This window comes from Monodelphis domestica, chromosome 3 (assembly GCF_027887165.1).
Source record: "Monodelphis domestica isolate mMonDom1 chromosome 3, mMonDom1.pri, whole genome shotgun sequence".
Taxonomy (NCBI): Eukaryota; Metazoa; Chordata; class Mammalia; order Didelphimorphia; family Didelphidae; genus Monodelphis; species Monodelphis domestica.
Genome location: NC_077229.1, coordinates 81,461,265 through 81,487,939, shown reverse-complemented (window position 1 = coordinate 81,487,939; position 26,675 = coordinate 81,461,265). Strand labels below are relative to the sequence as shown.

At 38.1% G+C, this 26,675-nt stretch overlaps 1 protein-coding gene across 3 annotated transcripts in view; it reads left to right on the top strand.

Moving 5' to 3' along the window:
* SIN3B (SIN3 transcription regulator family member B) overlaps positions 1 to 26,675 on the top strand; it is an 82,070-nt gene that overhangs the window by 18,386 nt on the left and 37,009 nt on the right. For 2 of the 3 annotated variants that reach the window (XM_016432362.2, XM_016432364.2), the window contains exons 4-8: positions 8,530 to 8,730; positions 12,535 to 12,678; positions 17,258 to 17,380; positions 20,365 to 20,454; positions 22,539 to 22,657. In XM_016432362.2, the coding sequence (XP_016287848.1) occupies positions 8,530 to 8,730; positions 12,535 to 12,678; positions 17,258 to 17,380; positions 20,365 to 20,454; positions 22,539 to 22,657 (677 nt within the window). The remainder of the gene's footprint in view (positions 1 to 8,529; positions 8,731 to 12,534; positions 12,679 to 17,257; positions 17,381 to 20,364; positions 20,455 to 22,538; positions 22,658 to 26,675) is intronic. The other variant, XM_016432363.2, reaches the window with a different exon arrangement.

The window sequence follows — 26,675 nt, the reverse complement described above, 5'->3', positions numbered from 1 at the left end:
CGCCATGGGAAAATTCCCAAATATTAAATATACTCAAGTCAGCTGGGTTTTATAGAGATTTTAATTAATACAAATTAAGGAATTAATGAAAGGAAGAGAGAGAGTAAGAGGAAATAATGAGAAAAGGGCTAGGCCAGCCTAGGCTTAAGCCTTAAGAGAGAGATCTGTCAGTCTTTAATCCACTCACCACAAGATTTGTCCCAAGCAAGATTCTAATGTTCAGAGAGACCCACCAGTTCAGCTCCTTAGCTCAACTAAGTTCACCCACCGAGCCCTTCAATTCAGCTTTGGCAAGCTCAGCTTCTTTAGAGGTCTTCTGGCCTCCTTTTAAAGAGAATTTTCTCCTATGTCACCTCCCCTAAGTTTTCACATCTACCAATCACAGTAGACGTTTTCCAAAGGACTGAACATTCTTAATTCACACCTGAGTAGACTAAACTTTTGAGTAATTCACACCTGAGTAGACTAAAACTTCACACCTCTTTTGTTAAGCTTGTCCCTTGCAAGTTTGCAAGTTGCCTGACCTTCATAGGTATTTAGCACCTTTTTGTATTAGATCTAAAACCAGACCCAGCTTAAGGTTTTTTAGCTTTACTTTAAGTATGGGTTAAGTACTTTTCATTGTTCAGTAAAGAGTTTACAACTTTATCTTCCCCTAAAGTATGCTTAAGTATGAGTGGAGTAGAGTTCTCACATTCCTAATCAAGTACCTTCATTGTTTAAAATGGGGAATGGTCTTAACCAAATCTTCTGAAGTAGGGTCTGAGAATTTTTAAGATTCACAATCCCTCCTGATGATCATTGGGAGACTAGTCTTCCCATTGATCATTTAACATAATCATCTTGTAGTCCTAAATGCACTTCTAACTACAGATTCATACATTATTCAATTTTCTAAGAACAGTAGTTAGGGAGGAATAGAAAAGAAAGAAGCAAAACCAATGTTTTGCTAGGCGCATTGACAGAAAGCCAAATTAGAGTCAGTCCCTTTTTGGCATAAATGTGTACATTTACAATAAATGTTCAATCAAACTTCAGTTCAAACAACCACACCCAGAGTTCATTCTTGATCTTCTTGATGTAGTGTAGGTTTTCTGGCATCTTTGTGCAACAACTAATTCTCTGGATATTTAGGAATTAGCAAACTTCTTCCTTGAAGATTTTTTCTCGAACAAAATCAAAATCTTGGATTTTTATAAAAATACAATCTCAAACAAAAAAATCAAAATTCTTGGATTTTAAATTAAAATACACTCCCCCCTGAAGTAGGTGTTAAAAAAATATCCAGTTCAGCTCAGGATGCAGTGTTGCGTTATGGGGGTGTATGAGTCAATTATTAAAAGAAAGAGAAAAACAATCAAAATAGGCCCTTGTATAGGTCCAATTTAAAGTAATTTCTATCCCACAAGTCTGTAGGACAGGACGCAGTAATATTTCACTTATCCATTTGTAGCCAAGACTCCAGGAAGTTGCCATAGTTTAAGAAGGAAAAGAATAGAATTCTGTTTTGATAGGGAAGTGTCATTCCCTCGTCTGACTTTTGACCTTCTCAGGGATATAGGGAGCCAGCATGATAGTCAAATTTTGTACTTGTCTGAGTACTTCGCAGAGTGTAGATACAAGGAAGTCCTATGACTTAACATATGTCAATCGTCGCAACCTCGAATCTCATACTAATTTCAACTCCTTCCAATCATTTTAAGAAAGGTTCTACATTCCATCATTCTGTGGCCCTTTTTCTCACAGAAGTGGCAGGTTACTGATTTATTTGTGAATTCCTGCAAAGGGACTATAGTCTCTCCCTTATTTTTCAATTGTCTCTTTAACATTTCAATTTCTTTCTTTAAGTCTTCCACTAACATATTGTGTTCCTCAGGTCTTTTTACACGACCTTTATAAACATAGGTTGCTACTCTTCTCAATTCTTCGAGGTCCATAGAGTCCCAATTAGGACAGCTAGTTTTAAGGTAGTCTTTTACCACTGAACAACAATTCTCAACGAATTGCCTACGTATTTGCCTAATGTCCCTTTCTCTGGATAAATCAAGGTCTGTATATGTATTTCTTACGTCAATAAGTCTGTCCATAAATTGGGAGGGGGTCTCATCAATATCTTGTCGGGTTCTTTCAAATTTTGACCATTTTTCAGGTCTGTCAGAGCAAGCTCTCATGGCTGTCAATAATGCTTCTTTGGCCTGGTTTAGTTTTGTGTGATCTAGTTCAACATTGGGGTTCCGATGTGGATCTTCAGTTGGCCAGTAATGTCATTTTCTGCCTCATTTTTTATTTGCCAAAGAGATGATATTTTTTTTCTCTTTTTGTTAAAAATGTCTCTAACAAATTCTCAACATCCATCCAAGTGGGGTCAAAAGTTCTGAATATGTTCTCTAATTTTTTTATAATTAATATTGGTTCTTCCTCAAATGATGGAAGATCTTCCTTAAATTTATTTAAATCCTCAGGGGTAAAAGGTGTATGATGTCTTACAGATACTAAGTTTCCATTTTTATTAAAAGTGGGTACTTCCCTTAAAGGAAATAACCTATCTGAATTATTTGGTACTCCTGCTTCTGTTTCTAGCCTTCTTGCTCCATTCTCAATGGGGTAGGTATGATAAAGAGAAGAGTTGGGCACACTGAGGGAGAGGGTTTGTTGTTGTCCCATAGTGCCAGAAGGATCAGAGGTAGGGTGTGAATTTAGGTTAGAGGCATTAGGTTGTTCAGTATGGGTGGGATATGAACTTAGAGTGGATTGTAGAGGGTGATCAGCATGGGTGGGGTGTGAACTCAGGGTGGAATATGTGGGGTTGTCTGAGGCCCAGGGGGGAAGGGGGGAGTAGGTTGGTTAGGAGGGTTTGTGGTCTGAGAATTTTTAAGATTCACACTGTTCTCCTCCCTCCCTCCTTCTCACCTTCCCCCAAATTCCCAACATTCCTACCCCCTAACAACAAGTCTCTTGTTAAATGAGAGTTGGTTCCAGAATATTGAGTTCCTCTTGGAGAAGTGCCTCTTCTACCTTTTGCAGTAAAATCCAGTTCATTGTAGATGATTGCATTTTATGAGAAAGAGCTTCAGTGGAGAGCTATTCATAAAGGAATTTCATCTTAACACCACCAACACAACCAATAACTGACCTTGACTTGAATTCTGACCTAGCTTATTCTACTTTTATGTAGCTCTTAATTGTTAGGAAATGTTTTCCTTACTTAAACCTAATTTGCCTTTTAAGATAATCAGTAAGCACTCATTAAATTTCTACCATTTCTCAAGTACTTCTAAGCACTGGGTATATAGAGGTTGAAATGAAATGAGCCCTAACCTGAAAGAACTTGGATTTGTTGGAGGGGCAATATGTGCACTTAGGCATAGGACCAGAGCCTGGACCTGAACCCATGATCACTGGTACAGGTGATTCCTATGAGAGAAAACAAACTCTGCTTATTCAGATCAGCATCTTCTGTTTAACTTGTAGTCTTCAAGTTGGCTTAGAGCAAGGTTAAATGATTTTCCCAAGGTCTCTTAGCAAATTTATGTCAGAGGTGAGACTTGAACCCAGGAATTCCTGTCTTTGAGATAATTTCTCTATCTCTCATAAGTATGTACAAAATAAATATAAAGTAATTTCTGGGGAAAGGAGTCGTAGTAAAGGCTTAGTGTAGGTGGAAATATTTGGGTTGAGCTTGGAAAGAAACCAGGGATTCTATGAGGCAGAGCTGAGGAGGGGGAACACATTCTATACAACAGGGAGATGTGAAGTCACCTGTGAAGAATAGCAGGAAGGCCTGTCTTGCTGGACTGGAGTGTTGTAAGAGGAGTAATTAGTAATTAGTTTGGAAGGGCAGATTGGATCCAAGCTGTGAAGGGCTTAAATGCCAAATAAACCGTTTGTAACAGGGAGCCAAGATGGTTTATTGAGCAAAGCAAAGCAGTAATATGGCATGACAACTGTCTTCAGGAGTGATACCACTTTTTATACTGAGGATGCCTTAGAGAAGGGAAGAGAATTGAGGCAGCTCCTGTAGCAGGTTAGAGGAGATGTTATGAGGCCCTATTTGGTGGCTGTGAGTATATGGAAGGGGACAGATACGAGACATGCTGTGAAGGTAGAATGAGTCTAAATCTTTTCGACATTGTTTGGATTTGGGGGATGAAGGAGAGTATGGAGTGGAGGATGACTTGAGTTTGAGAACCTGGGGAACCAAATGATTGTATTAGCCTTGACAAATAGAGAAGGTCCTAAATGATTGACTTTTCTGCTTTTGACACAGAGAAAGCTTTGACACATGTCTAGTTAGTTGAAGTCTCTTACCATTGCTTTAGTGTCCCTTCTCATGCCCAACTTGCCATCTAGGTTCTGTATCTATCACCCTTTTCTTGGCTAGGGCTCAGGAGCATAGTTTGGTTAAAGTAGGATGTCTTCCTTTGCCATCATGTTTTCTCCTCTATTTTCTAAATTTCTGCTGCCTTAGTGATACTTATTATTAGCTCTATCCCTTGCATCCCTCCTTTACTTTTTTTTTTTATCAATTCTTAGTACATTTATGGAAAACCATCTGACTAAGTAAGGCTAGTGTATTGTTGCTGACTTCTCTCTTGGACTTTGTTTCCATGAATGTGAACTTTAAATTTATTTCTCTGGTATATCTTTCTTTTTGCCTCTGCGATGTGTATATGTTTAGGCAAATGAAGACACGTGTTCTGTTGCTGCCTCACTTCTGGCCCTCTATACTTTTATTTTCCTTAAAGATTTCCTTTAACCTGGTGAATTACATAGCTAATTTTATGTCAACATATCACTCTCTTTAGTTTAAAACTATCATCAATAAGATTTGGAAATCTCCAGTCAGATGTAGGTTTTTTTTGGGTTTTTTTCAGCACTTGTTAGTTGCACTCTTTTTCGTTTATCATTCTCAGATATTTTAAGTCCTGAATCAGAAATCTCATTCTCAGTTACCATCTTTTAAACTAACTGCTCATATCTCAAATTTGACTTCTGAAGCCCTTATTATTCATTGATGACAGCATTAAAAGCATGGCCTTTACCATGAAGGTCTTCTGTTTCATTCCCAGAATGTAAAAACAAAACTCAGCTTAGTGTGGGTGGTTTTAGTTTCTTGGGGTATCTTTATCTATACATTGATTTCTAGAAGTAGATGGTAGTCATTGGGTTTGGGAACCTCTCATGTCTAAGATGATGTCCTAGGAAGGCAGCAAATCTCCTTTTTACCAGAGGCTCAACATTCAGGGAGTAGCCTATTGCCACTGTTGGCATCTTTATGCAAATGTTATTACATTTCTAGGCTCACTATATATCCATGCCTTCAAAGTATACAAAAAAGGGCTTCTCAGAGGGTCTAGCTTCCTCCTATAGTGTAATAGCCTCATAGCTATTACATAGCTTCAAAGAATTGCCCTCTTCTGTCTTCCCTTCCTGCTCTTTTACATGCTTTCTTTTTTGCCTCTTCAAGCTATTTAATTTTTTAAATACCTTTTTTAATTTTAATTTTTTTTAATTCTTTCATTTTATTTTTCAGTTTAACAAGAAATTATTCTCTCCTCCATTTTCCTTCCTGTCCCCCTAAGAAGAAAAATAAAACTCTTATAACAAATATGTACATTTAGGTAAAACAGATTTCCCATGGACAAAAGAGTATGTTTTATTTTGCATCTTGAATCCATCATCTCTTTCAGGAGGTAGGTCATATAGTTCATCATCAGCCCTCTGGAATTGTAGTTGGCCACTGCACTGGTTAGAATTCTTCAATCTAGCAAAGTTGCTTATCTTTACAATGTCATTCTTGAATATGTTGTACCCTAGATTTTGTTTACTTCATTCAGAATCACTTTATGGTGGTTTTCCTAGGTTTCTTTTTTTATCCTTTCCTACCACACAATATAGTAGGATTCTCCCTATTAACTTGGATTGTAGACATTCCTTCAGTCTTTTCACCTTCTCTCTGGAGGACATCAACCTCAAGGTTTGGCACACGTGGCAGCAGAAACACCAATATAATGCATTCTGAAAATCATTATAGAAGTCTCTTTGCTTTCCATATTTGCTGAAAGTAAGAGCCACAGTTTTCTCTTGTTCTCATTGGTAGCTCTTGAGACTAACTCTTATTTGCAGATGAGGAAATGAACCTAGAGAGAGGTAGGAAGTTATAAAAGCTATTTTCGTTCCAGAACTGAAACTAAAACCAGATTTCCTACTTCTTAGTCTAAGGTACCAAGTTTATACAAGTTAGATTTTGAAGCCATATCTTTCTAAGTTGTCATGTGTAGTCATTTTGGGTGAGTAGAAATGAAATGTCATCTAGTGGTAGCTAGGTGATGCTATAATAAGCATAGCACTGGACCTTGTTTGGTTATTTTGGTCTTCAAGACCCCATTTGGGTTTTTTTTGGCATGGCCCAATTTCAAATCATTCTTAGATACTTACCAGGTGGGTGTCCTTGGGCATATTATTAAGCCCTGTCTCAGTTTCCTTATCTGTAAAATGGAGATAATGAAAGCTCCTACTTCCCAGAATTGTTGTGAGGATAAAATGAGATAATATTTGCAAAATTCTTTGCAAAATTTAGATCTCTAGAAAAATGTTAGTCTTTGAGTCTTTGGAAAGTCAAGGTATGGGGCTTTGTAGACATCTCTTTGTGCTTCCTTCCCCATTGTACAAACATAGCTAATCATTTAAAAAATGTCATTTCTAGCTTTTTAGTATTTTGACATATTCATTCAAAACCTCTACTATTTTGATATGCTAAGTGGTGCATTTCTTTTTTTCATCCCCCAAACCCTTATCTTCTGTCTTGGAATCAGAACTAAGTTAGCATTGGTTCCAAGGCAGAAGAATGGTAAGGACTGGGCAATTAGGGTTAAGAGACCTGCCCAGGGTCACACAGCTAAAAAGTATGTGAAACAGGATTTGGACTGTTGAGTTCTTAATGGAGATTTCAGATCACACAAATTCTTGACAGTTTGCTGGAAAAGCTCCAAGCATAAACTTAATTATAGACTTTATATGGAGTTGGCTGACTTTGGTCATGCAAACTTATCTGTTAGCTGTGTGACCTTGAACAAATTATTTAATTGTGTGCCTCATTTGCTTCATTTGTAAAAATAAGGGAGATTATACTAGAAGGCCTTTTAAAATCTCTTCCAACTCCAATACTGTGCTTCTATGATGATTATGTATGAGGATTTGGGCCATGGAGTATTTTTGCTTTTTTTTCCCCAGCCACAGTATCTCATGGAGACCATCTAGTGCATAAAGGAATTGCACTCTATCTATAGAGATGATGTCCAGTCTGATAAATTCCCAGTTCTCTGAAGCTTTAAAATAAAATATTTTTGATAAAATTTGCTTAGAAGTATGTTTTAATGTATTTTTGTTGTTTCATCATTTCAGTTGTGTCCAACTTTTTAATTTTTTATTTAAATTACATTTGGGGTTTTCTTCGCCAAACTAGTCTTTCTCCAGCTCGTTTTACAGATAAGGAAACTCAGGCAAATAGGTTTAAGTGACTCGTGCAGGGTCATCTAGATAATAAGTGTCTCTGGCCAGATTTTAACACAAGAAGATGAGTTGTCCTGACCTTAGGCCTGGCATCTATCCATTGTATTATTTTACATATTTTTCACACCTTAGTTTCTTTTCTCACAGTAGTCCATGGAATAGACTTGTACAAGTATTATTATCCTCATTTTATAAATGAGAAAGCAGACACAGAGAAATTATAAATACAAATACAACCTTCCTTAAATTATACTTGATAATTTGATGGAGACAGAGATCTAATTTTTACTTTAAAAAAGGTATGGTGACCATTTTTTAGCCAATTCTTATTTAACCTTAACAAATTAACCTTCTTTGTGAATTGTTTAATTCATTCAAATAAAATTTTAGACCAATTTTCCCTACCTGCTTCTTCCCCACCATAGTCTTTCAGGGCTAAGAGTCAGGGAAAATTGGGTTCTAATAGTGGCTTTGCCATTAAATAGCTATGTGGCAGCAAGCCCATCACTGTCTTTGGACTTCAGTTCTCTGGATCATTTTTATTTATTCCCCTTTTCCTCATGTAGATCATGATCAGTTTTAAATCCTCTAATAAGTGAATCAGAGAGCCAGATAGAATTTGAATCCAAGTTTTAGAGTCTGATTCTTTATCTCTGATGCATAGTGCCTGTGGAACTCCTACCTAGGTACTTAACTGCTTAGAGAACTCTCTAAGATTGTAAGTTGCAGTGTAGTTTTTATTTGTACCAGTAGTTTTCTTATATGGAACTCCCTATGCTAATAATATCATAGGTCCAGACCAAAAAACATGAAAACATCTATACATATATACAAACATATGTATAGATGTTTTGTATATGTATGTGTGTATTTTGTACATGTATATGTGTATATGTGTATACATACATGCTCACACATAAAATATTTCTGAATTACTTTGACTTTGATGTTTCTTCAGAATTAGTTCCCTGCATCCCAGGCCTGATGTGCTGATGATGTCTTCTGGTTGATTTTCAGGAAAATTCTCACCATCACAGTGACTCCGCAGATGACTACAAGCAGCAGCTGCTATATAAGGAAGACAAACCTCAGGGGCCCTTGGAATCTGACTCTGTGGAATTCAACAATGCTATAAGCTATGTGAATAAGATCAAAACCCGTTTTCTTGACCACCCAGAAATCTACAGATCATTCTTAGAGATATTGCACACTTACCAGGTAAAAGTGCCGGGACTCATATTAGGGTGTGTTTATGATATTATCCACCATTATGTGTAGGTAAGATGAAAGGAATTTGGTGACTCAAGAAAGCCTCTTCCAAAAAACCTCAGCACCCTGTTGGCTCTCAGGTGGTTGGTAAGATCTCAGGGCTCCAGAATTAGTGATTCAGGGATTTTCTAGATATCTTAGGAAGCATGGGTTTCATGCCTGGAAGCTTCCCCTGCTGGGTCTGAACTGTTTTCTAGTAGCCCGTGTGCTCCTCTTACTAGCACTATCTGGGGTTATGGGGATATGGCCTCCATTGACTGATATATACTTGTCTCAACTTCAGCTATAGTTCATATAGCTAAGGCCTCTCTTCTGTAAGATTTAAATTAATATCAATAACTTGAGGTTCTTATTTTTCCATAGAGTTTTATTAATAATCATTAAAGATAGAGAAAGCAGATTGAAGCCTAATATAACCTAACTTTGGCCATGTGGTTTTCCACATGGCTGGCTGAAAGCCATCGTGCTCCACTGCTGCCTCCAAGGGAATAAAGAGAATGGTTGTGTTTCACCCCATACCTTTATCCTTTCTTTTGAACCTAGACCCATAACCTTCAGGTCCAGGTCATGTTCTTAGGGCTTTACACCTGTGACTTCTGTTTGGAGCATTCATGTGACATCCAGCCATGCAGCGAGGTGGGGACGAGCTGGGGGGAAGGGTAGCAGATTCGATCTACACACTTCCCAGCCCCTGCCCTCCTTCATCTTCAGTTCATGAGGAACCATACTTCAGAGTATTCTTATAATGACCTGTCCAATTATAGGGAGTCACTAGGGGGGTTGGCTTTCTCTTAACAAAGTAAATAGGTAGCTGGATGGTGCAGTGGATATAGATGGAATCAAGAAAACCTGAGTTCAAGTCTAGACTCAAATACTAGCTGTGTGACCCTGGGCAAGCCACTGAACCATGTTTACTTCAGTTTCTTCATTTGTGAAATGAACTGGAGAAGGAAATGGTAAACCATGCCAGTATCTTTGCCAAGAAAACTCCAGAGCGGGTCACAAAGAGTCAAACATGACTGAAAATAACAGCAACAAAATAATAAACTGCCTTCTTTGTGTTAGGCTAAGCCTTTGCTCCCTGTTCAGATGTTCATTAAAGAAGGCTAGTCATAGGGGGCAGCTGGGTAGCTCAGTGGATTGAGAACCAGGCCTAGAGACGGGAGGTCCTAGGTTCAAATCTGGCCTCAGCCACTTCCTAGCTGTGTGACCCTGGGCAAGTCACTTGACCCCCATTGCCTAGCCCTTACCACTCTTCTGCCTTGGAGCCAATACACAGTACTGACTCCAAGACGGAAGGTAAGGGTTTTAATAAAAAAAAATGATTAAAAAAAAAGAAGGCTAGTCATTAAGAAGGCTAGACAAAGAAGGTAGAAAAGTTCTGAGAATAAGACCTAAGATTTCCAGATAAAGTTGATAAGAAATCTAAAGGCTTTGCTATTTCTTAATATATAGATGATGCACCTGAATCTTATGGCTTGCTATTTTAGACATGCCAGGAAGAGCTTGGCTCACAATTCAGGCAATCACTTCAATAAGTCTTAAGAATAAAACTTACTGAAAATATACAGGCTGATCTGGTATTTCAACCAAGACTGATAGGAAATCTTGAGTTTCTTTTTATGCGTGTACCAATCACCAGCTTGCGATTTAGCTGCATGAGGAAAATTCGGCAGGAGAACTGAAGAATAGAGATGCATTTGGGCTGAGTCTTGGAGTGCCACCAAACTCTCAACTAATTGTGGAATGGAGTGGAGTGGAGGGGAGGACAACAGTTGTGTCTAAACGATAGATAATCCAGAATTTATTTGTGCTGTTGCAATGTACTAAGTAATCCTTCTGTGGCGGTGGGGTAGTGAGGAAGGCTAGATACACCTTCTATTTATTTATGTGTATATATATATATATATATATATATATATATATATATATATATATATATATATATATATATATATATTTTAAAGCAATAAAAATTGAGAATGAATATGGATTTCCTGAATAAATACCAAGTGGGGAGACTGCCTGGAAGGAAGGCTAAGCTTGCAGGGTTAAAAGTTAGCCATGAAGCCCCTTCCACAGTTAGTAAAAAGTTACTGAAAAGAAACTTGTTTTGCAGAGGTAGTGGGGTATGTTAAGATTAAAATTGCCAAACTGTGGCAGGTAAAAATTAGTTTCTCTGCTAGAAGTATTATATTTTATGAGGTTTATTAAGATTAAGAATTTAAGAAAGTACAAGTAAGAAAGCACATGCCTAGGAGGGCTGAGAGACTCATTCAATTTCACTTACATCATGAGAGACATGTCTGCTTGGAAGCGGAAGTAGGAAGAGACCCCAGTAGGTGGAGAGCTCCTTTAAATAATAATTTGTTGTCTCACACTCAGGGAGATTAGAGAGAATTCTGGGAGCTAGCAAGGACTTCTGGGGATTGAAGTCTGGGATTCAAATCTCCATTTTTACATTTCCTCATATGATCATTTGGGAAGAAGAACTTCCCCAAAGGATCATGAAAACATAATCAATTTAAAGATTACAATAATTTGAGGATAAGAGGAAAAAAAACCAAAACCAATAATTGCTGGACGCATTGACAAAAAGCCAGTTAGGGGGCAGTCCCCTTTGGCATGAAAGTATACATACAAATAAATGTTCAATCAACCACACCCAAAGTTCATTCTCGATCTTCTTGTGCAGCTTGTGAGCTGGAGGCTTCTTCATGGTGTCTTCAAACAGTTCAGTTTCTGGATTCAGAGAGGTAGCATCTTTCTTTACCTAAAAAATTTCTTAAAAGGAATTTAAACTTTGAAATTTAAATAATAATATTTTTTACATTTCCTCATCTTGAAGGTGATTGAAAAATACAGGACCACTTAGGGATGCATGGCTGAGTTATGAGGTATATGAATCAATTGGAAAGAGAAATTAAAAAGACATAAGAAAAGTCCAAATAAAAAAGAAAATTTCTGGATGAAAATATAGACTATCAAAGTCTTATGTGTAAAAATTCCAAGTAAAGGAAAAATAAATCTATAACAGGTCCAGGGAGCTAGCAAGGACTCGTGGGGATTGAAATCTGGGATACAAATCTCCATTTTTACAGGTATAGTGTATAGTTTGGAGTGGATCTAAATCTTGTCTTGTTAAGTCCTTTCTCATTGACTAAAGGCATATGACTTTGCCTCTTGCAATCCCCTTTCACTTATTTGTGAAAGTGGGCAGCATACTCCCTTTCCAGCCTGCCTTCAGGATTTTGAGGAGAACACTTGGTAAGCCTCAAATTTCTGTACAAATTTGAGTTAGCATTATAATCTTTATTGCTAGACATCTTTTTGGGTGGAAATGTTCCCCCTTATATTCCTTTGTAGTTTCTTTAGTATTAGCTTTAGAAGTGCTCACTTCTAAGAGGTGCTCACTACTGCTTCCTGCCTTGTCCTCCCCACCACCCTGCAGCAAAATTCTTTGGCTTTTTTGGCTCTGACCTAGACAAACCCTTCCCAGGGAAAGGAAATGAAGGAGGGTGGTTATTGGAAATCTCCATAGGGTTTGTTGGGTATGAGGTTTCTAATTCTCCTTTTCCCTGTAGGTAATACTTGTTGCAAGTCAGGCACAGCCATTTCTGCATTGTACATATTTCATACCAAGCTGTCAGTGATTTGCTTTTTGGTTTTCTCTCCATAATTTGATTCTTGAATATTACAGGATAACTCTCATCTCTGCTAATGATTCATTCTTCTTTCCCTGTAAATTGACAGAAAGAACAGCTGAGCACTAAAGGACGCCCTTTCCGGGGCATGTCAGAGGAAGAAGTATTTACTGAGGTAGCTAATCTCTTCAGGGGACAGGAGGACCTACTTTCAGAATTTGGACAGTTCCTTCCAGAGGCTAAAAGGTCTTTGGTATGTATGAGGAGGAGATAGGCCAGCCTGGCTGGTGTAATGTTCAGTGGTATCTTGTGTGGATTGATTTTCATAATTTCTCATTGAACTGCACTAAACATGTGAAGTATGGCAGCTTGTCAGTTATTTCTAGAGGGCCTGGTCTCTTCACATTTCTCTGGAACTTGAAATACATTTTCCCACCGAAGCAATGCTTTCTGGTTCGTTTCCCAGGTTAGACCACAAAACCTATTTAACCCATAATATGCCTGATGGGTTATACTGATAGAGCTTAGAAGCAACATAGCCATCCTTTAGAACACTGTGTTTAAAATATGTTCAGGAGCAACTAGGTGACTCAGTGTATAGAGAGCCAGGCTGAGAGACAGGAGATCTTGAGTTCAGATTTTGCCTCAAGACACTTCTTAGCTGTGTGAAACCTCAACCACCTAGCCCTTATTGCTCTTCTGCCTTGGAACTAATACTTAGTATTGGTTTTAGGACAGAAGGTAGAACTTTTAAAAAATATATGTTATGTTCCATTTGGAATATCTAGCAAGCATCTACCCTTGCTTAGATCCCATTATGAATTCACCAGACAATAATGGAAAGAGTGTTATTCAAAGGATCTTAGTTTGAGGCCCAGCTCAGTCATATATTGGATTTAGGACTTTGGACAAATTATCTAATCTCTCCAAGTCTTAGCTTCTTGATTTATAATATGGGAAAAAATATTTGCGCCTAAACATCTGTAGTTAGTCCCCATGGCCAGGGGTAAGAGAGATGATACAAGAAGTTTGGAACAGGTACTCTGGTGAGGAATGAGACTGAAGTCAGGAGAGGCAGGTGGGGAGGGGTGGGAATGAGGGTGTTTTGAGATAGTAAAAATGTAGAATTTAGGGATGGGTGGTAATGAATAGTAATGATTGTTTTTTAAAAAATCATTATTCTTCCTCTTCTTTTTCCTCTCCCTGCTAAATAATATGTGGGGTAAGAGTTGGGAGATTCCAGGCTGCAGGATACAGTGAATGATGTAGGGGAAAGGAAATGGAGCTAAAGCGTATTAGCCACATAATGTAAAGATTAAAATTAGGGAATATGGGGAGACTGAGGCAGGTAGAAATTAGTTTCTCTCTGCAAGGAGTATTATATTTTTTAGAGGTTTATTAAAGGTTAAAGGTTAAAGATTAAAGAATAAGAAACATGTGCCTAGGCCAGAGGCCTAGACAAAATAACCTCACAACCTCACGGAAGAGACGCGTCTGCTCCAAAACGGAAGTCCAAAAGAGGGCCCCAAAAACCTTTGCCACCAGCTTAAATCCTTCCTCAATCTTGGCCCACCTCAGAATTCCCATGAGATTACAAAGCATTTTGGGAAGTCTATTTTTTACAATAAGAGTATGGGAGCTCCTGTGGGTTCCTTTTTATGTGACAAATGTCAGTGAGTTGGGGGCTGCCTATTTTTGAAGTTCCTTGGATGTTCTCCCTCCTCTTGATGTGCTTATGCAAAGGAAATCTGGTTCTTGTTGAATCTCATGAGCCTTTATGGCATTTAGTTGGCCAGCATGTGGAAGGTAGAGGGTTGTTACTGTCCTTTTTTTGCCTGGGAACACCATTGACTTGGAAATTCTTCTCACCAGGGATTAGGAAGTTAGGTGAGCTGAGGATATTTCCCAGTTCTATTCTCTAAGAGTGGCATGTGAGAATGAACATTTAACTTGGAGTCAGGAGAATTTGGGTTTGAGTTGTGGCTGTCCTAAACTTGTGGAAAGACACGAGAAAATCATGTTACCACTCTAGATCTCAGTTTCATCATCTGTAAAAGAACAGTGGACCAGATGACATCCAAAGAGTCACCCTTTACTATCTATAGTTCTGCATGTATCCATGTTGATTGACTATTTTACATTTAATTCAGTAAACATCATAAATGTATGTTAAGTACTTGATGTTTAACACTGTGCTAGACCATGAAAGTTTATAAGTTTAAATAAGTTATAATTCCAACCTTTGTAGAACTTAAAAACAACAGAATATTATGATACATAGATTTATCATGTATTACATTATTTTCATGAGAAGTTTATAATGTGTTTTGTGGCATCTAAGGTCATTATTATTTGATAGAAATGCTTTGTGGCATTTAAATTGTGCTCAAAGGTTTCAAAATATGAATAAACATAGAGATGGAAAGCAGTCAGGCATTTCGGGCTTAGGGAAACTGAGCAAAAGACCTGAAGCTATGAAAGTGAATGTGGGAACTCTTGGGAAAAGTTACAGGGAGAGGATCAGAGGGAGGGAAACATGGTTTTGGGGATTTTGAGTGATAGGTATAGAAGTCTAGACTTCTTTCAGCTGCAGTGGGCAGGCTTTGCAGAAGAGGGCCTGTCTTTAATCCCTACCCAAGGAAGAGGAGGGGGCGTTCTGGATGCCATCAGAACATAGCTTTCTTCGACTGTAAAGCATATGATACAAATCAATAGAGTTTAATCCTCCTTTGTAAGGGAGAGTCTTAACCAGTAGCTACAGACCCATGGAGGATTGCAGAAAGCAGGTCAGGGAAGGATGGGTTCTTCCCTGGAGATATGGAGATGCCACTGCCAGCACATAGAGAAGGATGGAGCAAAAACAGCATGATGGTATTACCAGAAGATGCTCGGTACTTGATGTGTGACCAGCTTTCATCTAGTTAATGTAGTGTAAGTAAAGTGCTATGTATGGTATTATTATTACTATGGGCATGGTACTGTAGTGACTAGAGGGCCAACTTTTGAGCTAGGAAGATTGGGATTCAAGGCCCCCTTTTGACACATTCTGGTTTTATGACTGAACCTTTCTCTCAGTGTTCTGGATATCTTTGTAAGGTTAAAAGGGATAAAGAAATAGTCAGACTTGTCCTGTACTGGAGAAATTGTACTTCTAGTCCTTATACCCTCTCCCAGCAATGATAAACCTTTTAGAGACCCAAGTGCTCAAACTGTAAGCCTCATGCTATATGCCAGCTGCACCCAGACAGGAAGGAGGAAGCCTTGCTCCCATTGAGCTGCTGGGCATAGGAATGGGTGATATGAGAAATGTCCTCAGGTCTTCATGTGGAGAGGAGGAAGAGAGCAGTCCCCTCTGGCACACTTCAGTATACATGCCATAGGTTCACCAACATAAGCCTATCCTAATATTATTAGCTAATCTCATTATTATTATTAGCTTTTTATCTATAGAACCAGATTTCCTTTGCAAAAGTACATCAAGAGGAGGGAGAGCATCCAAGGACTCCAAAAATAGTTTATTATTATTAGCTAATTCATGTAACAAAATCCATGGAGATGACCCTGGTTTCTTGAAGACTTTGCTGCTGGAGTTAAATTTCCAGTAGGTTTAACCAAGCTGGCCCCATTTTAAGAGCAGGCCCAGTGGTAATGGCATCATAGGACCAATTGGGCCACATACAGATTAGCTAGTTAGCTGCCACATGATGAGTTTTTTTGGTCTCTGCCTCATGACTTTTGGTGGAGGGAATATCTAATACCTAGTAGTGAAATCTCAGATTCCTGAAGAATTGAAATAAAATAATATTATAAATACTTTTTTTTAGGCACAATCCTTGAATGATTTGAGAATGAGCAAGAAGAAAATGGAATTAATGAATTTTGGATTATTAAAATAACTGAAACGGTATTGAGGCTTAGCCTTCATCAAATCTGAGAACTTACTAATATGTCAGAAAAGCAACTCTCAGGATTTACCTTTGGTGATCGTTCCTCTCTCCCTCTTCCGGCCTATTCCTTTCTTTTTACTATCTAAATTGATAGTGGTGAGGAGCAGTGATGAGAGATGTGGCATTGTAGAATCAGTTTTAGAGCTGGAAAGGGCCTTCAAAGGGGGCATCAGGTTTAACCTCCTTGTTTTATGGATGAGTAAATTGAGGCTCCGAGGTTAATAAGGTCCTTACCTAGAGTTACACTGTTGGTTATAGTATCTGAGGCAAAATTAAAAATTAAATCAGGTCTTCCTCATTCCAAGTTCCCTACTTTTTTACTTGTTCCCATCTAGCTACCTTTATTTTTCATTCATTGTGAATAAACTTAGTGACTTGGGAAAATGCAGTATGTACTCTGAGGAAAACCCAGATATTATTCTAAACCTCACTTTAGAGCTAAGGAAGTAGAACTACTAAACCACATGTTTTTAGTGTTTTTAGTCCACATATAATTTGCTCTTTTCTTTTCACCGCCATTTAAGAAGATATTGAAAAATTTGATTCTGTGGTTTTACTCAGGCATACCTTAACCTTCCTTGAACTTTGCATAGCACTTGCTCTCTTAGGCTCCTGTTGATTCATTCTTTCAGTGGTTATTGGATTTCTCTATTTTGGAACACACTTTAAAAGTGAGATGCCCTGGATCTGTTGTAAGCTCCAGAAGAACAGAGATTCTGTCTTATTTCATTTTTGCATTCTTTAATACCTTTCACAGTATTCTGCATATACCAGGTGCTTAATAATAAATGATGACTGAAGGGATAGATTTGCCTAGTATCCTGTGAATATCTGTGTGGTACAGCTAAAGTTCTTTACAACTAATCATATGTTTGTTTCCTTTAGTTCACAGGAAATGGACCATGTGAAATGAATAGTGTTCAGAAAATTGAACATGAAAAGAATCTGGAACACAGCAAAAAAAGGTCTAGGCCTTTACTCCTTCGTCCTGTCACTGGCCCAGCCAAGGTAACTATCCACAGTGAGGAAGGCAGCTTAGTCCCAAACTTAGGAGTTAGCTTAAGAAAATAAGTTAGCGCTGTGGTCATCAACTCCTTCCTTTTTTTTTTTTTAAGAAAGGATTTATTTGGGTGATAGTTAGCTCTAAGTTTTGGGATTTAAGTTCTCCCTTTTTGAATTGAATTCTAAGCAGAAGCAATATGGTATAGTTGAGACAATATAGAAGTTAGTAAATTAACGTGCCTTTATGAGAGAGAGACATATTTTAACTGTCTGTCCCTCCCAGCCCTGACATTCTCTGTTCTAAGGGCCCTCCCACCCTCCTAGTTTCTGTTGTAAAGTCCCTTCTAGTTCTGACATTTTATACTAGTTCTAGATCTGTTCTAATTCTCTTTGCCTCAACATCTTCATTTCTCATATGTGATGAAAATAGCTCCTGTCATTCTTATTATAAAAATAAAATTTTAAAAATGAGCCTAAGAGTACTTTGAAAAATTACTTATTGGTTTTAGCAGGACTTTATTTCCCTTACTGAGAAGTCTTCAGGTGAAAAGCATAGTAGTTCCTCATCACAAAAAAGTTGGAACCACCATGAGAGCTCCCATATCAGAAGCTCAGGAGACCCAATTGAGGGTCCCAAAGGGTCCCCAATAGCCTAAGAGCAGGCAAAAGTGATACCCTACAATCCATTCATCAGAGTTTATATTTTATTTATGGAGGAGCCCCTCAAGCCTTTATATGGCTAAATAGGTAAATAAATCATTTATGAAGCCATGCCTTTGTGCCAACTACTGTACTAAGTTATGGGGATACAAATAGAAAAGCAAACCATCCCTTCTGTCAAGGAGCTCAAACTCTGATAGAGGGAGACAGCATATACTGAAGGTTTCAGCTGCAAGTCAGATGGAGAGGCTATAGGGGCAGATTAGATGTGGACACATTTTTTTCTACTATAATTTTCACTGATAACATCTTTCTGATGTTGAACTATTTGTCAGAGTTAAGGACTTCAGTGGGGAGAACTTTATTGGAGTCTGGTTAGACGAATCAATTTGTCAGTTTTGGAAAAAAACAAAAACTAGAAAGCAACTTAAGGTTCCCAAAGTGTAGGGGCAAGCTATCCATAGAAGAAGATTGCTTTGTCAGTGCTAAGTGTCATAAAATCTTAGAGTTGGAAAGGATCTTGAAGGTATTCTAGTTCAACACACTCTTGGCCATAATCTTCAGGGAGGAAGGGAACCTCTTAACTTCCTGAGACATCCTATTCACTTTTAGATAGCTCTCATTGTAAAGACAGCCTAAGTCTGCATCTCTGAAACTTCCATCTACTCTTCCTAGTACTACCCTTCAGGGCCAGACAAAAATATATGCCAGGGATTCTTCATTCTCCTGATTCTTCAGAAGAGGGAAACTAAATATTTCTAGGTGCTTTCTCCTGTCCTCATATGAAATGGTCTTGAACCCATTTCATTTTTGTGGTTACCTTTCTCTGAATGCTCTCCAGCTCATTAGTTGCTGCCCTAAAGTTTAAGGCCTGTAAAGGAACAGAATATTGTAGCTGCAGTCTGATCAGGACAATGAGACCATCATCTTCTTATTCTCATATTCCTTTCATTGCAGTCTAAGCTCTCATTTACATAATTCATTTTCAGGTCTCTTGAGCCTGTCTGGGCTGGGCATTGATCAGTTTTAAAATATTTTACTATTATCTCCAAATCCATAGATTGTTCTTCTAGGTGTATTGATTTCACTCCACATCATTCCATAAAATCTTTTCATTTTGCTTTGAATCTGCCTATTGTGCCATTCTTTATGGCATATTACTTTCTTTACTACATTCACATGCCATAATTTGTTTAGCAGCTACCTAATACCATAAAAAAATTCTTAAGATTTTCATTTCATGAGTTTAAAAATTCAGATCCTTCCTCAACATGTGTTAGAAGTGAGATACTACTTGTGCTTGTGTGATCGAATTTCTAAGCCATTGTGACTGAGAGTCATTGTGGACTATTAGTAAAGACATAGTTTAGTGTGTGGCCAAATATGAAAAAGCCATTGATATTGGTTATCATTAAGAATGGTATTAGACATTGATCTCTCCTTTTACACAACTATATTCTTATCACCATACTTAAGAAAAGTAGAGTAGCTGGAAATGATTCCTTCTAGAAGAGAAGCTAAAATAATAACAGTGATAGTAGAGCCAGAGGGCCTGGGTTCAAATTTCTGTGACCTTGAGTAAATCACTTAATCTTTCTAGGATTCATCTGTTGCAGTGCAAAAGGAAGCAGGGACTGAGCTATTAGGCATCTAAAATCCTTTTGTATTTCTAGATCCATAGTAGAACAGATTAAAAAAAAGAAGGACCTGACTAGCAGGGAAAAGATGCTACAAAACAGAGAGCATAGGCAAAATGCTCAAGAATGATCCCAGTGATTCAAGACTTCCCTGGGGCCAGATCCTGGGGTACTTGATCTCCTTCATTAGGGCTGGCAAGAGATGAATTTGGATCATTATTATGATTTGGATCATATTATTATGGATCATATATATTATTATGAATTTGGATAGAAAGGGAAGGTCTTTTTAAGTATAATGCAGCCCATGGCACCTCTTCCAGTGAAATTACTGGGCTGCAAAGATCATGGGTCTGATTCTATATCTCATTTCTTTACTTTTGTCTGGAATATGATTCAGTTCATTCCATGTCTTTAGTATCTGCTCTGAACCAGGTCATGTGCAAAGTGCTGAGGATACAAAGATAACTGACACACTTTAGGTGGGGAGAACACACACACAGGGAGCACTGATACCAATGAAATATCCAGGTGGGATGCTACGGAGAGAGGAACCTAAGAAGGGAATGGTGATTATCAGAGGATAGACATTCCCTAGTTTCTCAGTTTTTTGGTGTTCATGCCTCCAGTGAGCTTTTATTGAGTGCTTGATGCATACAGACTGCTTTAACGCTGCTGAACTTTTCATAACAGAAGAAAATGAAATTGCGAGGGACCAAAGATCTGTCTGTTGCAGCTGTGGGAAAATATGGAACTTTGCAAGAATTCTCTTTCTTTGATAAGGTCAGTAATTTGATCCCTTCTGTTGGGAAGTGATGGGTTCTGGCCCACAATTCTGCATTCCTTTTCTCTTCCTTTCCAACATTTATCGTTCTGTTGATTTGGAGCATTGCTTTGTGTGGCAAAAATTTATCACCCCAGTACAAAACTCCAAGCTAAATAGTTTTATTGAGAGGGGGCCAGTCTCACAATAAAGCCGGTCTCTGGTCAGGATCAGAACCAGAGATCCCAAGCCTTAGGAGATAGCCTTTTTTATGGAGAGAAATCTAATGACACAGTGACAAAGTGATACAGTCAAAAATTAAAATAGCATGGATGTACACATCTTTCACATAGACAGGTCCTAACCAATGATGCAGGTGCTGAATAAGCTGGAAGGTACAAAAATAATTGCTATGTGTAGCCCATGTCTGATATGGTTGACCTTTTCAAGGTCTCTGCAATAAGGGTTTGGAGTCTAATTGTTTTTCTGCTGACAATTATTATGATTAGGAGTCAGAAGTTGAGTGACTGATATTTGAACCCAAGAGCAGCCTTCCACCTTCTTCCTGACTGTCTTGAGCTTTCCCCCAAAGCAGCCCTCCACCTCTCTACTGACTGTCCTGAGCTTACACTTAGCAGGGTGTGGTAGAAACTTTTGGATTGTAGGCTTAAGGTCAAAGTGCTTGTCAGCAAGATTTAATACCACCCCAAGATATATATTTTCTTAGCAAACTATATTATTTGACTATTAACTCAAAAACTAATGATTGTGTTATAAAAGTAATCATAAAGGCTAATACTCTTATAATCATAAAAGGAGGTAGGGGTTTCACACTCACATTTGGAACTAGGGAGAGGGAAAATGCAAGGTTCTGTACACGTACTTTGGAAAAATCTTTTTTGACACTATTAACTTTAGAAGTTTAGGTTCAGGTTGAGCACATATCCATGGGAAACAAATTGATCATCTACTGTTCTTTTTGGTAATTGATGGTTTGTGGCAATTAACTAAGTGAACCCTGCTCTGAATCTCTGGAAGACTCTCTTAAGTCAGGAAGATTTTAATACTAGGGATTGGAGTTTTTTAATGTTACATTGATGTTTTATACCACAATCATTTTGGGTTGGGAAGACCATAAGCTAGTGCTTCTGTTGTCAAAGGAACAGTTTAACTTAGCTTGTTGTGGGGGAACGGGACTCATGGACAGATGTTTACCCAGTAGAGATTGAATTTTTTCATAGCCATTTCTACCCTGACAAATTACAGCTCTTTAAAATATTGAAGTTTATGGCAGTTGACTCAGGCTATTTGCTCTTAGTCATCCTTTCTGGTTTTGGAGACCAGTCACATCTCACTACTGGACTTCCCAGTTAGGTTAGCTGTTCCTTTTCTCTTCCTTTCCAACATTTATCGTTCTGTTGATTTGGAGCATTGCTTTGTGTGGCAAAAAGTTATCACCCCAGTACAAAACTCTAAGCTAAATAGGTTTATTGAGAGGGGGCCAGTCTCACAATAAAGCCAGTCTCTGGTCAGGGTCAGAACCAGAGACCCCAAGCAAGTGGCAAATTGCCACTGGGCCCCTCCCACCAGAAAGGTTTTATAAGAAGATACTAAACTAGAATTTTTGGCGTCACTGTAACCATAAGTAACATGTTACCATCTATAAGACCAAAGACACTGATAGTATATAGCTTGGGTTATTATATTAGTTCAGATGTTCTGCTTATATTTTGGGCAATGTGGTATAATAGTTTTGGATATGGAATCAAGAGACTGACATGGGTTTTAGGTTTGAATTCTGGTTCTGATCCTTTTTAGCCTTGTTACTATAGTCAAGTCACTTAACCCTGCTTACCTTCCATTTTCTCAACCCTAGAATGGGGATAACAATACCTACACTACTTAGCTTCCTTATACAGTTATGGGAAAAGTGGCATAAAGTGTGAGAAGTAGTTATGATTTTTAAAATTATTTTTCTTTGTTTTGATGATTTCCTTTAATGATTCACAAGGAGAATAACATCTGGACTGGGATTGAAAGTCTTAGAAGTGAAAGAGACCTTTAGCATAGGGCTTTTGAATCTTCTCTGTTCTTTTGTCCTCAGGTACGCCGAGTACTCAAAAGCCAAGAAGTCTATGAAAATTTCCTTCGCTGCATTGCTCTTTTCAATCAGGAGTTGGTGTCTGGATCAGAGCTCCTACAACTGGTCACCCCTTTCTTAGGGTGAGCTAATGCCTTAACCAGTGCTTTGTGTGTTTTTAAAAAGCTTATCTCAAGTCTGAATAGGAATGATATTCATATAACCCCATAAAAGTTTGCAAGGCACTTCATGCCCTTTATTTCATGGGACTCTTCCAATAACCTTGTGAGGTAGGCTCTATAACATATCATCCCCATTTTACAGATGAGGACACTGAGACTTGAATCTATGTCTTGCCCAGGGTTACATTGCTACTGCCATAAATGAGATTTGGAGCCTGGTTTCTCCAGCCAGCTTAGCACTCTTATCTCTCCTCTATTTCTAGCTTCATTGCCTGCTTGCTTAGTTTTTTCTAAGTCAAAATGTGAATTTCCTCAATTATTCTGGTTATTAGGAACATTTAAGCCATAGCTCCTAGAAATCCTAGATTGTGACTAGTTTACTGTTATAGCCTCTTTTAAATGTGGGTGTGACTCAGTACTATCAGAAAGACTGTAGTTTAGAGTTTTTGTATTTAGGAACACAGTCATTAATCCTTAATGCTGGAGAAAGCCTTATAATATAATGGTTGGCACTTTACATTTGATCTTTTTATATTGTGTCATAATGAAAAGGCATCTAAGAAGTGACAACCTCCACTTTAGCAATAAAACACCAGAGTTAGACTTTCATGAAGGGGTAAAAATCACTAGAACTACTTCTTTTTGGTGATATTTTTAGTAATGTAGTGTGATGCAGTGCACAAAGTACTGGGCTTGGTTCAAATTCTGCCTTTGACACTGATAGCTGTGTGACCTTGGACAAATCACTCAACCTATATGCCTCGGGCAGCCCCCAGGGACTTGTCTCCCTAGTCAGAGAGAGCTAGTCTACAACCAGGGATTTTTTCACATCAGGTGCTCTCCACACTAAAGGCACAGGATTTTTTGCATTTTCGAGCACAAATTTTGGTGATAATATTTCAGTATTTTAAAAACACTTCAAAAAGATTCATAGTTCTCTGCACTTCTGCCCCCCAGCACATATGACCATCTCGTTTACACCTTAGTACACAGAGTTTGTGAGTGTAGGGGGCTGGGAGAAGCAAACATGTTGACCTTTTGGGGATGAAATCCTCTGTGTGTTGAGCTTGAGCAAGGCAGATCCTCAGGTAACAGCTTCATTAATACTTAGAGCCCTTAATGTTTTGATGTCTGGACAAACCTAAGTTTACACTCAATTGGCCTCTTTTGCAAGAGTTGAGGGAGGGAGAGGGACCTTTATGTCAGCATCAGCTAGACTAACGGAAAGTTTGAATCGTATAGGAATGGGTTATTATTGTCATTACTATTATTCAGTACTGTTATTATTTGCAGCCTACTGCTAAGGCTTAATTGGGAACAAGTAGACTTGAGGGAAATAGTACGAGTTAAACAAATTAGCCAGGAGCCTCTGTTGAATCCATCTTGAAGGTTTGTGTAAAAGAAAGACCACTGCTTAATATTATTTATATAGAAACACATTTTATATAGTGGAGATTAAGTCCAACTTCAAAGGACCTTATTCCCCAAACATGGACATATATATCTTTTTTTACTCATATTTTATGCTGACACAAAAGCAACTTCCCAGCATCCATTCAATTAGCATTTATTAAGTACCCATTCTGTACCAGGATCTTGGGATAGGAAGATAGAAGAAAAACATTTCTTGCTTTCAAATTATTGACATTCTGTTCTGGTGAAACAATGTGAACACAGCCAAAAAACTCTTCAAGTATACACAAAGTAGGGTTGGAAGAGGGCACTCCCAGCTGGGAGAAATGCTCGTCAGTAGAAGGTGGTCCTTGGACTCAACTCTGAAGGAAGTTAGAAACTCTCTAAGGTAGAGAGAGGGAGGAAGAGAAAAAAAAATATGAAGAGGCTATAGGTAGAGATAGAATTCTCTGTTACTGATAGCAGGTAGCTGAGTTTGGCTGCTTTGTGGAGTGTGTGAAAGAGAAGAAAGTTCAGGAAGCTTGAAAACTGTAGATAAGAGCCAGATTGTGAAGGGGCTTAAAAGCCAGAGAGAGGAATTGATGTTTGATTCTAGAGCAGGAGGGAGCCACTAGAACTTCCAGAGTAGGAGGGTGACATAACATCGACAGACCTAGTATTAGAAATACCCATTTGTGTGGTAGGATAGACCTTTCTAGCCTATTATTACAAATACATAGCTTTTCAACATAACTCTGCCTTAGTTTTTATTCATATGTGATTGAAAATCCTTTTGGAACTTTGGGATCCCTTGGATCCCATATGAGGAAGAAGTTTTTGACAAAGAAACCATAGAGTCCTCAGTCCATAGGGACCTCAGAGACCATTTAGTCCAAACTATTTTACAGATGAGGAAACTTAAGGCCTGGGATGGTTAAGTGGTTTGCCCAAGATTATAAGAAAGCTGTTACTTTTTTTTTTTCAAAATAAATACATTTAATTGAAAAGAAAAACCTTTTACATATTGATTTTTTTTTCAAAAATAAAGGAATTTAATTAAAAAGGAAAATAACCCTCCAGATTCATATAAGCACACTTTCTTACAAATTCAAAACTTTCTTACAAATTCAAAGCTATTAGTTAGAGAGGGAAGAATCAATGTATCTCAACTAGAACATCCCTCTGCCTCTGAAATGGCCACTTGTTATTTCCTCACAAAATTACTGGGGTCTTCTGGTGTCCTGCTTTCTCTGCAACCTGCCGATATCCTCTATGTACAATCCCTTATGGACCTATGACTCTTTTAGTTGATCCAATTATATAAAAGAGAACAGTGGACTTCTGAGTTATATGACTACCAGGATGGAAGATTAGACATATTTTCCACTATGATATATTAAACTTTCCCAAAATAGCAGTTATATGCATGGAATAAAGTAGTTTTAGCTGTCTCCACAGTATAGGATACCAAGGATTCTGAAGAAGTAAAGACTAGATCAGTTAAGAACAGATAAGTCTAATAACTTGTAACCAGCATTTAATCTCCCCTACCTCCAACCCACCATGTTCTGGTAGTAGGATTGCACAAACAAACCCATTGACTCTCAGTGGAAGCCAATCCTAAAATCTCATCTTCTTCCCATTAAAGATCTCTTGGAGATCCATATAGCAGAAATTTGCTTTGGTTGCAACAAAAGCATTCATTGAGGTAGCACTGTACAACAGTGCTCAGCTACATAACTAAGGAACAGAATGGGTCAAGGTGTGTGGCAGAATGGCACTCCAATAAATCTGAAGGAGAGAGTCCAGTATCCAGCTGAGACCAGTTTTATCCCCCGGAAGTCTCCTGGGGCAAAGACAGCCTAGTGAACTATAAATTTCCAGGAGTGAGAGGAGACTGAGATTCAAAGGGGTAGAGAAAGAATCAGAAAGTCAGCAATAGAGGATTATATAAAAATAAAAAGACAAATTTCTGAAACCCTTAGGAGAAGGAAAGCTCAATTCATGGAAAATAAATCAACACCTGATAAAGCAGAGGACCATGTGGATTTCCAAGAGAACATGGAGCTTCAGCAGGATGTTCCTGAGTGGTTTAAAAGAAAAAATAAGACTTATGAAAGAAGAATTTACAATCTCTGTAGCAAAAATAATTTGAAGAATCAAAAGAACATGAATTTAATGTGACATTTCACCAAGAAAAGAGAATGACTGAATGAAAAACATGGAAGTGAAGGATAATTTGAAGAACTGAAGCAAAAAAGCAATAATATTAAAAGGAAACATGATTTCCATGCAAGCAAAACATGGTGATCCTCAAAGACAGGGTGTGTCTTTCAAAGACTTGAAGATTATAGGTCTACTAGAAAAACACTAGTCAAAAAACTGAACAGTATAATGCAAGAAATAGTACAAGAATATTGCTCAGAACTTTTGAATATAAGAAGCAAAATGCCAGTCAAAAGAATCCAATCAATATCTCCATAAACCATATCCTGCAAATTCCAATAAATTGAACAATTTCACTGACAGAGCAAATTCTGCAAGTGAACAGGAGAAAGACCCTCAAATTGAAAGGAATCATTCACCA